Raw genomic sequence first — 17,182 nt, forward strand, 5'->3', positions numbered from 1 at the left:
ATATCAAATGCACGTATGATTTTAAAGAATAATCTTTTAAAAAATAATTCTTAAAATTATTTGTTGGAGTGTACTTTATGGTAGTAAAATGTGGACAACAGGACAGATAGGAAAATAAAAAAAAAATATTGAAAAGTGGTGTTAGAGGAGAATGTTAAAAATAGGTGCGCTGATAAATTCGATGAAGCTGGATAGGAGAGAAAAGGACTTAAGCAAGAATAAACTAAAGAAAAGAACTAAGTTGGTCGATTACGTATCAAGACATGGTTAGTTTGGTAATGTAATCGAATGTAAAAAGTAAAAACTGTAGAGGAAGGTAAAACCTGAAATATATGAAACAAACAAGAAGAATATACTAAATGTAATGAGGTTAAAAGATTAGAACAGAACAAAATGGAATATAGAACGCTGTTAAAACACTCGACTGAAGACCCAAAAATTATTTTAATTAACAAATTTACTAATATCTTAAAACGCTATAAGAAAAATATTTAATTGGGTGATTACAATTTATAATCTCGTTTGAGTTTTGAAAAACTCAGATTTCACCAATTGCTTTAGTAAGCAAAAAAATAAATTAGTTTTTAAATGTCATTCTATTATAATATAAATTTAAACAACAAATATTGAAAAAAAGAAAATTTTTCAAAATTTAATTTATAAAATGTTTTTCTAATCATATTGATAATTTTTTCTTTTGTTTTCTAAATTTATTGAAAACAACCAATAAACGGTGACCTTAAACTTTATATCAGGCGAGAGATGATATTGAATTAGTATATAAGACAGCAATACACATACTATGGTCACCTTCAAACATGATGAAGTCCTCATTGGTACTATTGGTGATCGTTAGCTTCGCTGCTGCCGCCGTCCAACCTTACGGACAGAGCAAATGGCAATGGTTTACCAGATCATTCTATGATCAGAACCCAGTAAGTCCAGCTAATCAACAACAAAACCAGAACAACAACCAAAATCAAAATGGTGAGTGCATCGGATAATTACAAATTTAATTGATTTACATTTATTTAACGAAAATATTTATATTTCTTAAATATTCAAGTCGCTTAGCGAAATATAGAAACTCCATAATTTACTTAATAATTGGTTACGTAGACTGTTTTTTTTTTTCAATTATTATAATTTTCTTTATTTCTTTTCATTCAATTCATAACCCTGTGAAATGGCAAAAATTGTGTACACATAAGCGTATACATGCATTCTACTCAAAAAACATATTTACTTAGTAATCACTCTTTTATATCTATCATACTTAATAGATGAAAAAGTAACAGTAGTTGATATAATAAAAAATAAAAATACTATCACAAATGAGGTAAATATTGCTTTGTTTTTTTTTAATACTAAATCGCTGATTTTAACCTCAAAATGTTAAAAAATTGTAATTTAAAAATCAACAATTACTTTAAAAAACATAGTATTGTACTTTATATAGAAAAATAATATTTCAAAGGAAGCTTTATGATTGATAATTTTAAAATGTTAATAACATTATAGAAAATAAGAATTCTTGGGATTGTAAATCCGTATTATAATCATCGCGAACACATGTATTATTATTATTTGTAACCCTTGATTATCGTATGGCTGATACTGCCATGGATTTGAGGTAAACGTTAACGTCTTCCACTCTTAATTCTAAATGTTATAAAAACACTTTCAACATAGCTGTAACCAACATATATATCCCGTTAAAGCCCAACAGAGCAATGAACGGGGGGGGGGCGACCGGAACGTCACTAGGCGGGTGTCTTCCCCTACGGGGTTGGGATGTAACCAACATATAACTTAGTCATATTGCATTATATGTACCTAATCATTTCAAAGAATTGATAAAAAAATATATAAATGAATAATTAATTGTTATTCTTAGTACAAATTTGTATTTGTACGTCATATTGATAAATCATACATGAAATATTAATGACATCCAATCAAATAATTATGATGTATATTTTTCTCAATTCTTTTTTATTTAATTAACATTGGCAACAGTAATAATGTGAACAACAGTCATACAGTAATTCGTTTTAGACGCATTCGGTATTTAATAGTAACGGATACGTTTGGATGTGCTGTTATTTTATTACTGTACATAATACAATTATTCAGCTTACATAATCTGGCCCACTCATATTCAAACACAGAATCCTATAAAAGAATGAAATATATGCAATTATTTTACTATTGAAATACTCATACTTTTCCATACATTTGTTCATAGAAATGATACCCAAAAAATTATTTAACTATAATTAAAATTGAGCAAAATAAGTCTAACTGTAATTCAGATTTCAAGAAAATAAATCAATAAGGCATTTAAAAAATTAAAGAAGGCTTACGTTTAAGCCTTATTTAATTTTTTAAAGCTTGGTTTAAGGAGTTGTAGGAAATAAAAAAAATCAGACGACTGTACTTCAAATATCTACGTCTAAATTAAGATAAGACAAGGTGTTTGCAAAAGCAGAAATATTTCAAACAGTGTTGAAATACGTAAGAATAAATAATTTCATAAAAATGTCTTATCAGCAAAGTTAATTAAGTACGAGTTTGTCAACAATATTAAATTTTGTTACATAAATTTCAGTTTATGCGAGCCTTGAATTAAAAATCATAAAAATACGCATTAATTAAAACCCCGAATGATCTCTATACCCCAATATTCAGACAAATAATTAAGCAATATATATAAAACTATCTGAGAAGAAAAGAATAGAAGCTTTTGAAATGTGGTGCTATAGGAGAATGTTAAAAATCAGATGGGTGGATAAAGTGACAAATGAAGAGGTATTGCGGCAAATAGATGAAGAAAGAAGCATTTGGAAAAATATAGTTAAAAGAAGAGACAGACTTATAGGCCACATACTAAGGAATAGTCGCTTTAATATTGGAAGGACAGGTAGAAGGGAAAAATTGTGTAGGCAGGCCACGTTTGGAGTATGTAAAACAAATTGTTGGGGATGTAGGATGTAGAGGGTATACTGAAATGAAACGACTAGCACTAGATAGGGAATCTTGGAGAGCTGCATCAAACCAGTCAAATGACTGAAGACAAAAAAAAAAAAAATATATATAAAACATGGCTGTGTTTAAAGTAATTATCTTGCAGCTATTTCAATGTTTAATCCCAATAATCTTACCCACCTACACTTCCGTCACATTAGAGAACGCTTAAACTTCTCAGCTACTAAGTGGTCCGAGGTCAACATGTTCATGTTAAAGCTTTAAGTAAATAATTAATTACTAACATGTATTTATATTTCTTCTGTTATGTATTGTGTTAGTATTTTGCCTTCCAGCATAATTCTATGTGACAATAGTCAGGTAAACTAAATTAGATGAGAGAAGCAATTTTTACATAAAGTTTATTAGATGTGTAAGTTTAGCAATGTGACAATAAATACTTAATTTTTCTTTTATGCCAAATGTAGATTATATACATTTTAGGTAGCTAAATTTTCTTTAAGTTTGTTTTAAAATGTAAAGACATATACACATATAAACTACACAGATATATCTTATAATTTTTGAAGATAATAAAAATCACAATCCCAAGAATATTACTAAATTCCTAGAATTCATAATTCCAGAGTCTCAGTACCTTTAGATCAACATGACAAAATCAGATCTACATTTTTATGATGAAACAAAAATCACTACCTCTTTCGGAGCTCTGGAAATGTATTAACAGAAGCTCATTTAAAGACTACAATCAAGAACATTCCTCAACACATTTCCATTTATTTAGAAAGTACATACTAACAATCTGGTAAATCTTGTTTTTTGTTTCTTTGCAATTTATAGATGTCCATTAGTAAATGTCTTTAGATTTTGGAATAGTAGAAGAAAAGAATCTTCTAAGTATAATTAGTTCACAAAGATAAACTATTACAGTACATAAAGCAGAATTAGATAGCATACGAGTATATAAATTGTACTGTATTGATTGTGGTAAACTGTAGTTCTGTTCAGAAAAAATTTCAAGCAAAGAAAAAACTGTAATTTCGACAAATTAATATTCAATGATAAAAAAAATTTAATGAATGAAATCTCAAATAAAATCTGACTATACTTATTTTTTTTTTTTTCAGGAATCGCTGTTGGAAACAACCAGGTTTCAAGCAATGTGAACGAATACCAGAACTACAACAACCAGAACCAAAACCAGTACAACAACAACAATCAGAATAGCTACCATAACAACAACCAGTTCAGTAACAACAACAATAATCAGTATCAGTACAACAATAACAATCAAAACAACTACAATAATAACAACAATCAAAATCAGAATTATGACAATAACTACAATAACCAAAATCAAAATAACAACAACCAAAACCAGTATGGTCAAAATGTGAACAACAACCAGAACAACAATTATAATAACAACAACCAAAATCAGAACCAATACAACAATAACAACTACAACAACCAGAACCAATACAACAATAACAACTACAACAACCAGAACCAATACAACAATAACAACAACTACAACAATAACAACCAGAACAACAATAACCAGAATTACTGTAACAACAACAACAATCAGAACAACTGCAACAACCAGAACTGTTGTAATAACTATAATAATAACCAAAACTGTAATTGCAACAACAACTGTAACAATTACAACAACCAGTACAACTGCAATAATAACAACAACCAGAACCAATGCAACAATTGTAACTACTTCAACAACCAAAATAACGACCAATGCAGTAATAATAATTTTAACGAAAACAATAACCAGTACAATAATAATAATAATCAGAATTACAACAATAATAACTATAACAACCAGAACCAGTATGGCCAAAATATAAACAACAACCAGAACCAGAACAACTACAACAATAACCAGAACCAGAATAACAATCAGTATAGTAATAACAACAACCAAAATCAAAACAACCAATACAATAATAATAATAATAATCAAAACCAAAACAACCAGAATAACAATAACCAAAACAATCAGAATAACAATAACCAAAATAATAACCAAAACAATCAGAATAACAATAATTAAAAACACAAAAGCAATAGCCTTACTGTAGTCAGTAGCAACGGTTTGAAAAACATTCCAATGAGACATTTAAGCATAATTTTGCAAGCATAATAATATTGTACATAATTCTATCAGAAATAAATGGATATTTTCATTAGATTTCTACGGATTTTTTCTTGCATTACAATTATTTTTAATTCCTTAAAACCTGCTTTTTGTGATAACATTTAATTCATATTGGCATAAATATATTAAATGAGTAATTGCATAATATCCTTATTAAATTATATTGTTTGTGTGTAAAGAAAGGTTTAGCTACTAGCAAGTTCACAGCTGAAATAAAACTGGTTTACTTCTTATAATTAATTTATTTTTTCACGTATAAATTAGTGATTTTATTCGATTAAACATTGAATAATATTTTTAGAATTATCATTAACATAAGAGAGCAGGTTTTTCACATAATTGCGTTTAAGTGACTGAATTTGAAGATATTAAGGTATAAGTAAGAAATAAATTACTAAATTTCAGCCATTTAAAACACAAAATTAAGCAATGATATACAAAATTAAAATCTAACTTATAGTATATTCAAAATACTGAAAAATATTGTAGTGTTTTTACTAAGTTACATAAGAAAGAACAATTTGAAAACATTTACCAGAATTGTAACTGTTTTTAAAATGTACCTAAGTACTTTATAATAATCACAGCAAAAATGGTTACTCAGCTACCCCACAGTTCCATTCACTTAATGTCTATTTACGCATACGGTAAGTGATATAACCATAATGTTGTTTTGGGTGACCAAACGATAGTCACTCACAATAACTATTTAACTATTCTCTAGAATAACAAACATTCCATACCTTATTTAGGAAAGTGACCCGTTAAATGTAATCTGACGACTTCTTCACCGACCCAAATATATTACGACATACCAGTATGGTAATCTCACCAAACCCAACTCTGATTCACACTATTTGTGCTTGATTGCCTTTATATGGATCACAGCAAAAAGAATGAATGTGGCAGATAGTGTTGAGCAACTAATCAATCAACAGTTAATGTAAATGCAAGACAAACCCCATAGACTTTCAAAAACATAAGGCTCCAAAAACTGTTACTAAGTCTTTGAAGAGTAAAAATATTTTTAGGTAGGTGTAAGCGTAGAAACCCACCGGGTTGGTCTAGTGGTGAACGCGTCTTCCCAAATCAGCTGATTTGGAAGACTAGAGTTCCAGCCCTCAAGACCTAGTAAAGCCAGCTATTTTTGCACGGATTTGAATACTAGATCGTGGATACCGGTGTTCTTTGGTGGTTGGGTTTTAATTAACCACACATCTCAGGAATGGTCGAACTGAGAATGTACAAGACTACACTTCATTTACACTCATACATATCATTCTCATTCATCCTCTGAAGTATTATCTAAACGGTAGTTACCAGAGGCTAAACAGGAAAAAGAAAGAAAGAAAAAAGGTGTAAACGTAGAGTTTTGGTAACATGTAAACCATATCTTAATATATTGTCTAATGTTGAATCTGAAACCACATCTGAATAACCATATTTGATTATAAACATTATGAAGTACCAATTATGTTAAAATTAATCTTTTTTACTTCCTTGTACGAAATAAAGGAAATATTGTGATCGCGAAAAATTTCGGTTTTTAGATTTCAGCGGAAATATCCATTTTCACTATCTCTGAATTCATTTTGACTAGTTTCGGCGTGATGTCTATACGTAAGTACGTGTGTGCATTCGTATGTGCCTCGCATAACTCAAAAACGATTGCCGTAGGATGTTGAAATTTTGGATTTAGGACTGTTGTGCACCTTCCCTTTTGAATGCATTCGACTTGACCAAAAATGTTCAAAAAAGCCCAAATCCCGAAAATTTGGATTTTGGACTTTTTCTTAACTGCAGTAATAAGCCCTCATTAGGACCTTTTCAACGATATATCTTAAGTATTACTTATTTTTATTGGTTTCAGAGGTAAAGCCAAATACAATTTAATTAATGAAATATTTGGACCTTACAAGGGAAGGCACATTGGTTCGAATCAGACTTCAATTCCTTTTTTTTTTAACTTTTTTTTATTTAAATATATTAGTTCATTAATAATTTTTAACCGTGATTGTAAAAAGATTTTTACAATAAATATAATTCAATAATAGCAATAAAAATAAAAATATTACAAAATATCAAAGTTATTACGAAAAAATTTTATTTTATTTTCATTTTAAAAAGAACGTGTATACGTAATTTAATAGGCGTACAAGGAAGTAATGTGGTATCCACATCAGATTTTTTATAGAGCATACATGTGTATGTTGTAAAATAACATAATTCATATGTTGTTTTATTATTAAAATATTGAAAGCACTGATCAATATCTTAAAAACTTCATATAAAATCGATGACGCATACGTATATCACTATCTATTTGCAGAACAGATTGGAGCATTACATTTTACTAACTACATCTGAAAAAAATCTGAAATCTTCATTTATCAATAAATGAATCGGGGAATAAAATAATTAGTGGTTACCAATAGTATTCACTAAAAGTTAAACAGATATTTAAATTCTATTTCACGTACCTCTACTTCTTATTTTTATAAAATAAATAAATCTTCTATTCTAATAGGAACGCAATGCATAATATAGATACATCTTTATAAGAGAAATTATTAGTAAGTATAAAAACAAATTATAAGATAAAAAATAAGTTTATTAAAGTCGACATAATTATTTATACACGACTCATGAAATAACATTAAGGTAAATGTATTAAACATAAAAATTATGACGAAATATTCACTATTCAGATAGCGCTATTGAAAATTATTTTGAGCACATGCTGAACAGGATGCACAAAAATCAAGGTTTTTACTTCCGTGTACGAAGTAAAGGAAGTATTGTGATCCCGAAAAATTTCCGTTTTCAAATTTCAATGGAAATATCCAATTTGACTAGTTTCGACGTGACGTCTGAACGTATGTATCTCGCATAACTCAAAAATGATTAGCCGTAGAATGTTGAAATTATGGATTTAGGACTGTTGTAACATCTAGTTGTGCACCTCCCCTTCTGATAGCAACGACTGAACCAAAAGTATTCAAAAACGTCCAAAATCAATTTTTTTTTGGATTTTGGACTTTTTCTTAACTGCAGTAATAAGCCCTCATTGAGAGATTTTCAACGATATGTGATACTTATTTTCATTGATTCCAGAGTTAAAGCCAAATAAAAGTTTAATTAATGAAATGTTTAGACCCTCTACATGGGAAGGCACATCGGTTTGAATCAGACTTCAATTCCTTTTTTTTAATTTAAATATATTAATTTATTAATAATTATTAACCGTGATTGTAAAAATACTTTTACAATAAATAATTATTCAATAATAACAATAAAGAAAAAAATATGAAAAAAATTCAGAAGTTATTAGTGAAATAAAATTTTAAGTACTTTTAAAAATCTGAATATGTAATTTAATTGGCATTATTACATATGTGTATATGTAATAAATTTGGTGAATCATCTGATTATTTAATATTAATTGAAAATTATAATTAGAATCGTATTATTTTTGGACTTTCTACTTTAATTTCTGTTTAATTTTATTTAATTATTCTGGAATTTCTGTTTAATTTTATTTAATTATTCTGGAATTTCTGTTTAATTTTATTTACATTAAAGTTAACTACAGTGACTGAAAAGTAGACCTCACAAGAACAATGTATACATTGAGACATACATGCCTGATCTTTAATAAATTACAAAAAATTCTTATTTTCAGTTCATTACTCCTCAATTGTCGGACAATAATCTCCCTAAGGCGGAGTTCACCATCATTCGTTTATTTGTTTTTTGTTGCCAATCATTTAACCGCGCTTTGGTTTGATATAATTCTGATCTTAATTTGTGTACACATTCTCGAGTTTTCAAATTTTCTCTCTCTTTAAATGTATCATCCTCTCTTAATCTTTTTATTTTTCTTTGGTTTTAACATTTTCCTTTTCTTTATATTTATCATCTTCTCTTAAGTTTTTTATTCTTCCCTCGCTCTTAACATTTTCTTCATCTTCATATTCATTATCTTGTCGTTTTTTTTGAGATATATTTCTTCACGTTATCTTTCTTTTTCTTGTATGATTGTTTCTTTTCCATTTTTTGTTATTTACCAAATAATCCAATAATATAAACTGAATATTTTACACCGTAAGGTCGAAATTAACATTTGTAACCAATACACAGGAGTTCAATAAACGGAATAGTTTAATTATTATTAACTTTTATTTATACGACACACCAGAAATATCCAACTTTTGTTAATCAGAAACATAAGATGATACGAATAATACTGATCTAATAAAACGAGTAATAAAGGGAGATTTACTCTATCCTAATATTTCATGTAAGATTGTTGAATTAATAATTGTATAAATATTTGATAATAAAAACTAATATTTCAGCAATTGTGTAAATGTCCACTTTATTAAAGAACTGAAGGAAAGTATCTCACTTTCAACAAATGAAATAAGTTTAAATGAAGTGCAGCAAAAGTGTGTATATGTAATTTAATAGGCCTACAAGGAAGTCATGAGATGTCCACATCAGATTTTTTGTAATTATTCTTTTATCAAAACTATCTAAAAATTTATTGTAAGGACAATATTATTTCCATAAAAGAGACTTTTTTAATTGTATTTTAAATAAATTGGAAGGAAGATTTTCAAATGCTTTGGTAATTTATCAAAAACGGCAATGTAAGATCAATTTTTTCGTAAGTGAATATTTTGTTCAGTTATATCAAAACAATTCCATTGTCTGGTTTGATAGAGGTAGATATTGTTATTTTTAAGAACAACTGATCATTCCTTTTTAGAAAATTCTTTTAATTATATATTTCAGACCACAATCAAATTAATGTTTTTATACAATCTCCTCTCAACCCATCAGTTTCCTTCCTCACAACGAGTTTTTCTGCAAGAGGAGCCCCATGGCAACATTGAATCTTTAATCTGTCGGAGTTTATTATCGACGGTAGTAGCCCAGCCACTTTGCCACCTCGCTCTTAGTGATTGCTTTACACGATTAATAAAATCAAAGGTAGTAACCCGGGTAGTGAAAGGAGGTTGAATACACGCTTCTTTGGCAGCATAATCTGCTTTTTCGTTACCTGGAATCCCTACGTGGCTAGGGACCCAGCAAAAACTTACCTCTCTCTTGCGTTTATCTAACTCAGCGATTTTATCATAAATGTCAATGACGACAGGATGTTTGGAATAAAAGTTTTCTAACGCCTGGAGAGCACTGTACGAGTCACTGCAAAATTAGAATGCTCCTATATTTAGGGCTAATGATACTTAGAGCCCTATTCATAGCGAGTAGTTCTGCGGTGAACACACTCGTAATACCGGGTAGGCCAAACATATAAGTCTTTTCATTGATAACAAAAGCACAACCAACGATACTGTCATGTTTCGACCCATCAGTGTATATCACCGCGTCTGGGTTCGACTTGGTGAAAATAAACTTAAACATCTGCCGGAAAACAGTAGGTGGTGTTTTCTAGTACAAGTAAGCTTGCGATAGAGCTTGATCTAAACGCACCTGTGGCAAGCTGAAGAAAAGGATGATGTACACCGCCCAGAATTGTAAGCACGGTTTGTCGAGCTGAAGAGTAGGCAACACAACCATAATCTAAACGGAAACGAACAAGGGAATAGTAAAAACGTAACATACATGACCGATCGGCTCCCCAATTGGTATTACTAAGAACCCGCAACATATCCAAAAGTTTGGAACATTTTGTCCTCAATTCCTTTATATGTTTGACCCAAGTAAGACGACTATCAAAAAGCAAACCTAGAAACTTTACGTAAGGAGAGATAACAATAAGCTCTATGTTCAGAAAAACCCGCGGAATAAAACGGTTCCGAAGCCGAGAAAAAACTACACATTTAGTTTTGTGGGAAGAAAATGTGAAACCAGTAGTTCTGGACCAAGCCTCAAGGCGAAATATAGTGTTCTGTAGCAGTCACTCTGCAGTAGGCGTTGAACGGCTCGAAATGTAAATAACAAAATCGTCAACGAATAGAGAACATGAGACAGGAGCCTTGGTAATGCTGTTTATGGCTACAAAAAACAAGGTGGCACTTAATACACTACCCTGAGGTACTCCATTTTCCGAGATGACACTGTCTGAAAGTGAATCGTCCACACGAACACGAAATGTTCGGTGATTTAAGAATCCCCGGATAAAAGCAAGCATATTGGCCTTGATTCCCCATCTCTTGAGGGTGTTAAGAATACCACATTGCCAAGCTGTGTTGTACGCCTTTTTTATATCGAAGAAGATAGTAACGAGGTGTTGGCAGTTCAGAAAGGCGTTTTGTATGGCTGTTTCCATTGACACTAAATGGTCAATAGAAGATCGTCCTTGTTGGAAACCACATTGTTCCAAAGAAAGAAAGCCATGTTTCTCCAAGTACCATGTAAGCCTGCGGTTTACCATTCTCTAAATTATTTTACACAACACGCTTGTTAAAGAAATAGGGCGGTAGCTTGAGGGATCGGTTTTGTCTTTACCAGGCTTTAGTACCGGAATAATAAATGCCTCTGACCAGCTGGGCGGAAAGACTTGTTCGGAGAATAAACCATTGTAAATATTCAAAAGAGGTTGTAGTGCTGAGTTAGGAAGATGTGAAACCATACAATGGTGAACGTTGTCTGGTCCAGGGGAAGTCTTACTTGAGTTCTGAAGTGCGTGCAACAATTCTTTAAATAAGAATGGAGTGTTCAATTCACCAACCGAATCACCAATGTTTAACGCCAATATTTCTATCTGTACTTTGAACCTCTGAAAGTTGTTACTATATGATGAAGTGAGAGATACCGAGCGGAAAGATTTTGCTAAAGTATTTGCTACAGCCGAAGATGATGTAAGGAGTTCTCCTTCATCGATGAGACCGAGAATAGATTGCCTTGGCGATCTGAAAATTGCATGGATTTTTTTCCACACAGGAGACGTGGGAGTAATACGTAAGATGGTGTTCACATATTTCGTCCATGAATTCCTCTTAGCGTCAAGAAGACCCGACGGCATACCGCTCTAGCCCTGCGGTACAAATTTAGATGTTCAGTTGTAGGTCTATTATTGAATTTGCGTAGTGCCCGCCGTCGATTCTTAATAGCACATTTGCAATCATCATTCCACCATGGAACGGAAGGACTTTAGGATTACCCGACGTTTGTGGGATATATCTGCTGGCAGTTCCAAGTATCATGGACGTAAAAGAGGAACATTGCTCAAGGATGTTCGCACCGTCGTCATACATCATTATTCAGCAAACAAAGGTCTAAGTCTTGTCTCACACTGTGTACTATATTTCCTCGAGTAGAGCAGAAGGTCGAGCTCCAGAAAACATAGTGGGCATTGAAGTCTCCTACTATTAACGATGGAGATGGTATTTGTGTGAGGAGGTTTGAGATATCCAGAGCACTGAACTCAGTGTTCGGTGAGAGATACAGATTGCAGTTATGTAACTTGAAGGGGACAGAGATCTTCACTGCAACAGCAGGAACGAGAGCGGTCAGTTGAATCCTTGTAGCCGATACCTCATCCTTCATGAAAATAGCCACTCCACCACTCTCTCTACCGTCTACTATACAGTCGTATCTCTCACAGAAGTATCCTCGGAGTGCTATTGGGTCATGTTGTAGAAGATGAGTTTCCTGGAAACACGTGATTATCGGATCATGTACATGCCCCAGTACTCCAATATCTTCAATGCGGGACCGTAGACCTCTAACATTCCACTGAATAATGTTCATTAAAAAAAAAAAATAAATAAATAAAATAATAATAAATATACTTAGGAAACCATATAAAATTTAGTTGTATGTGATTCTGTTTTTCTTTTTCGTGTTCTTTAATTTAGATAACTCTGACACCTTTGGGTCGGGAGGTTCTTCAACCATATCCTTCAGTATATGGGGTGATGGCGGAGGAGACTTATGAGAACGGGATGTCGCTATTGACATCGCAGAGGGGGTGGTTATGTGGGTTCCCTTCGTGGGGACCTTGTTAGTTGGCTTACTGCCAGCTGTGGTAGCCTCTGACCGTACCGGTAGTACTTTGGGAGCAGGAACTTTCGTATGGACCACACTGTTGGATTCAGTTATTGCGACGTAGAACTTTTTACTCACCTTTGTCAGCCCTGAAATAGTGGCTGTATGCGAAATAACTTGATCAGAAAGCATCTGAACGAGTTTCTTAAGTTCAGTCCAGGATCCGCAATGCGAATTATGAACAGTTGAAGGAGTTTGCTTTGACGCAATCGGCATGACCCATTGGCATGATAGTTCCTACCTTGGGTTACGGTTGCGCTTCGTAAGATGTCGCAACACCACCGAGTGTAAATGAAATAGAAAATAGTGTTGGATGTTGTTGTGTAGTCGAGTAAATGTATATATTGTAATTCGTGTAGTGTTCTTGGTGTAGTATACGTGTATAGTGAGAAGAATTCTGCAGCTAAGTGTGTAGTGGGAAGAAAAGCTGCAGAGGCTAGGCCCGTGGGGACGCCAACCCCCAAAGTCTTAAAGAATAAGACTCCCCGGCGGGGGAGTTTTTTTTTTTCAGAGGACCTGGCGGTTACGGATAGGACATACGAGGATCACACACGAATACCTAATGTCAGGAGGAGTCCCACCTCTATGCACACATGCAACTGCCGCATGACTGTGCACCACATTCTCGTGGACTGCATATGTTATGCGGCGTTGCGTCGTAAGTTTAATCTACCTAGAAAAATCCTTGATATCTTGTACAATAATAACGAAATTTTGAACCAGATGTTTCTGTTATTGCATAGTACCAGGATACTGCAAAGTATTTAATATTATATATATTTTAATGCTGGAAGAGTTTTTGATAACTTTTAACCTTTACTTAATATTTTGATTTTTTTGGTTCTGTCTTTAATTTTATTATCCGGGAAGGGAGCCTTTTGCACAACCCATCGGAATTAGGTAAGTTTTATATAGTTTCTTCATTCTATTATTTTGACTTTTATATTTTAAAAGCTTCGTCTGCGATATTAGTTTTGAGTTTTATTTTACTTTCTTGACTTTTGTTTTAATAAATTTTTATTATATGTTTAATATTACTTTTACACCTTATAAGTTTTATTATTTTGGAGTTACTTTACCCTTTTATTAATAAAATTCCAGGTGATGATATCGCCCAGGCGTTTTTCGCCCATAAACAAAAAAAAAAATCAGTTTCCTTCTAATCCATCTATTTCCTTTTAATACACTGTCAGTTTATGTCAATCCTTCAGCTCTATCAGTCCAAAGTTTTATACCAAAGTCAAATCACAATTTTCTTTTAAGTAATTTGTTTGTATAGAATCTGTAATACAAAATAACATTTATGGGTAAGTGGGATTTCATTTTTCAAAGTCGGTAAAAAAATTAGTCACTATTATATTCCTTCGATTCATTTTTTAAGAATATCTGTGACATTATTCTCATCAAAATAAAATAAATATTTGATTCTTTTAGCCTTCCCGTCAAAGTAATACAAGATTAATATTTGCATTTGCACAGAACAGCAAATATGAACTAGGTCATATTTTAATATTATAACTAACTTTAATATACTTCCTTTTGGGTTTTAATAAACAACTCTTCCTGATCAGGTTATCCGTGTATAGCAAACTACAGATTCCATACTCCAGGAACGTGAATATTGTAATTGTTGAAGTTTGTCTTCAAAACACTTGAAGAGTGTTCAAAATACACTAAGTTTCTTTAACACTAATATTAGTGTTAATATATTAACACTATTTATAGTGTTATTATTTATTATAACTAATATTATAACTATTATTTATAATATATTATAAATATTAGTGTTAATACGTTCTGATAAGCAATAGGTTGTATGCATTATGCAATTAAGTACGATTATTTTCATTCGAATAAACTGGCAATTTTTTTAAGTACAGTTAATTATTTTTACAATTTATCAATAATGTTGAACAATTTTTTTTAAATTTATAATTTTTATCAATAAAACTTATTTATTTATATAAATTGTTTTATCAAACAGAAATGTATAGGCAAGAGTGATAATTTTTTATTACCTCTTCAACTACATTTCTAAACTCAATTTTACGGAATAAATAAATTAATCTTTTTAAAAGGGAAAGTTTTTCACAAAGAATCCAAAAATATAAAAAGCCAAACGAGAGATTCATCAATAAAAAAAATTATTAAAATTTTTCAGAAAAAAAAATAATAAACTTTTTAACTTCTACATCAATTTGATTGTGAAATTATGTTATAAATCAATTTTTTGTATTATTGATGAAAAAACAAAGCATTCACTAGTGATTCAATTATCAATCCCTTTTCTGGAGATATAAAATTCTTGGCACATTTCTGTGAAACTTATTATGCCATTGAAGATAATCATTATGACATTATGAAAATAACCACTACAAGAAATAATTATTGCCACATTGAATATAGTAATTACATAATTAATTATCTTCATACTACAGACAAATTTAACAAACAAGAAAAAATTGAAAAAACAGTATTTTTACATTTAATTTTTTTAATATAATTTTTGTTTTGTTCTTTTAGATTCTTTTAAGAAAAAACAATTCCAAAAGATAATTATATATAATACATTTCTTTTATTGTAATATTAATACTTATTTCAAAAAAAAATTGTAAAACAATAAATGTGAACTAAAAAGAATGAAAAGCACTATTTTATATTCTTTTGCGGTTATTTTTTAAGTTAATGAGTTCTTTAAGATATATTAATTTTTTTTTTTTTAATATGTTTAATTTTCTATAATTTTCCAGTGAAAATTCTACAAATATCAGTGCGATGGAAGACTAGATATCATTAACCAAAAGCAAATCAATATTAAGTAACATAACAGTAAAAAGAAATTTAATATTTTAGGAAACATGATTATTGTTTGAAAATTTTCTAGGTTGTAGAGGTTGCTTGGGAAAAAATCTCTTACAGAAGATACATCTCTTACAGAATACAACATGGATCATCGAAATCAGATTATTAGTTGGGAGTAAGTAAAGTAAATTATTAAGAGTAAGAAAAACACATACGGGTCGAATTAGAACTCACTTAAGAGAACCTCATACTTCGAAAAAATCGAAGAAAGGTAACCGACTAAATTAACAAACACTTAATATTGAAGTACAGTAAAAACAGATAAATTAATGCCGTAAGATAAATAGTTATATCGTTTTGGTCTTCAAGTAAAGTTGTTGGTCTTTTATCAAAGCATGTTACGGTCTTTTGAAAACTTAAAAATTAATTTTAATTCAGTGTTAATCTTCATGTAGGTTTTTATTCTATGATGAAAATTTGTTCAAGTTTTGACATTATTTTGGCTTTTTTCAGGGCTTTTTCTGGCAATCGTATATTAAAAATTTGGGTAATGCTCAGTTAACAGAGGCCACTCGAGTTTCGCTGTTTTCTGTTGGTATTTTGTGTATTAACTAAATATTTATTTAAATTTTAATTTTGTTATTAATAAGTTGTATATTTAATGTTAATTAGACAAGGCTAAGGTAGGAGGCTAAGTAAAGTTTTTCAGCGAGCGTTAGGTTACTTTGGTTGGGTTACCGGTTTGATCCGTTGAGGACTCCTTGGGGTGTGCTGTAGGGACAAGAGAGTATTATGAAAGATCCGGGGGTCACATCACGAATTGTAGGTATGATGTGGTTCCATAGAGGACATAATAGAGAATAAAAAATCTAAAAAGAGCCACTGGTAGGCCTGACCTGCCATGCCGGTATATAGCCGGTAGGCGGGGAAGGCCTATTAGAGTAACGGACACTCCCCTGGGTGGCGTAATACCATCAAGTCGGTCCGGCCCAGGGGAGTAGAGAAAAAAAAATGGGTTACCGGTTTGCCTCAGTGAACCAGGAGGGTCCCGCAGGGACGTCCAGAGGTTGGACAAACCGGGTGGCTGGTTAGTCACCGCCGCTCACTTGGGGGTCAGTCGAGGTAACGTCTTTAGGCGGTTACCGGCTGCCCTCGAGTGGTTTAAAAATGATAGTAAACAAAAAAAATTTACCGGT

At 31.3% G+C, this 17,182-nt stretch overlaps 1 protein-coding gene across 1 annotated transcript; it reads left to right on the plus strand.

The window, feature by feature from the left end:
* Window positions 1-798: 798 nt before the first annotated feature.
* On the plus strand, window positions 799-5,197 carry LOC142324191 (uncharacterized). The gene is made up of 2 exons (XM_075364950.1): window positions 799-987; window positions 4,116-5,197. Exons 1-2 carry the CDS (start codon window positions 819-821, stop codon window positions 5,057-5,059), a joined length of 1,113 nt encoding a protein of 370 aa, XP_075221065.1. The 5' UTR covers window positions 799-818; the 3' UTR covers window positions 5,060-5,197.
* The last annotated feature ends 11,985 nt before the right edge of the window (window positions 5,198-17,182 follow it).

Source organism: Lycorma delicatula, chromosome 1 (genome assembly GCF_047948215.1).
Source record: "Lycorma delicatula isolate Av1 chromosome 1, ASM4794821v1, whole genome shotgun sequence".
NCBI lineage: Eukaryota > Metazoa > Arthropoda > Insecta > Hemiptera > Fulgoridae > Lycorma > Lycorma delicatula.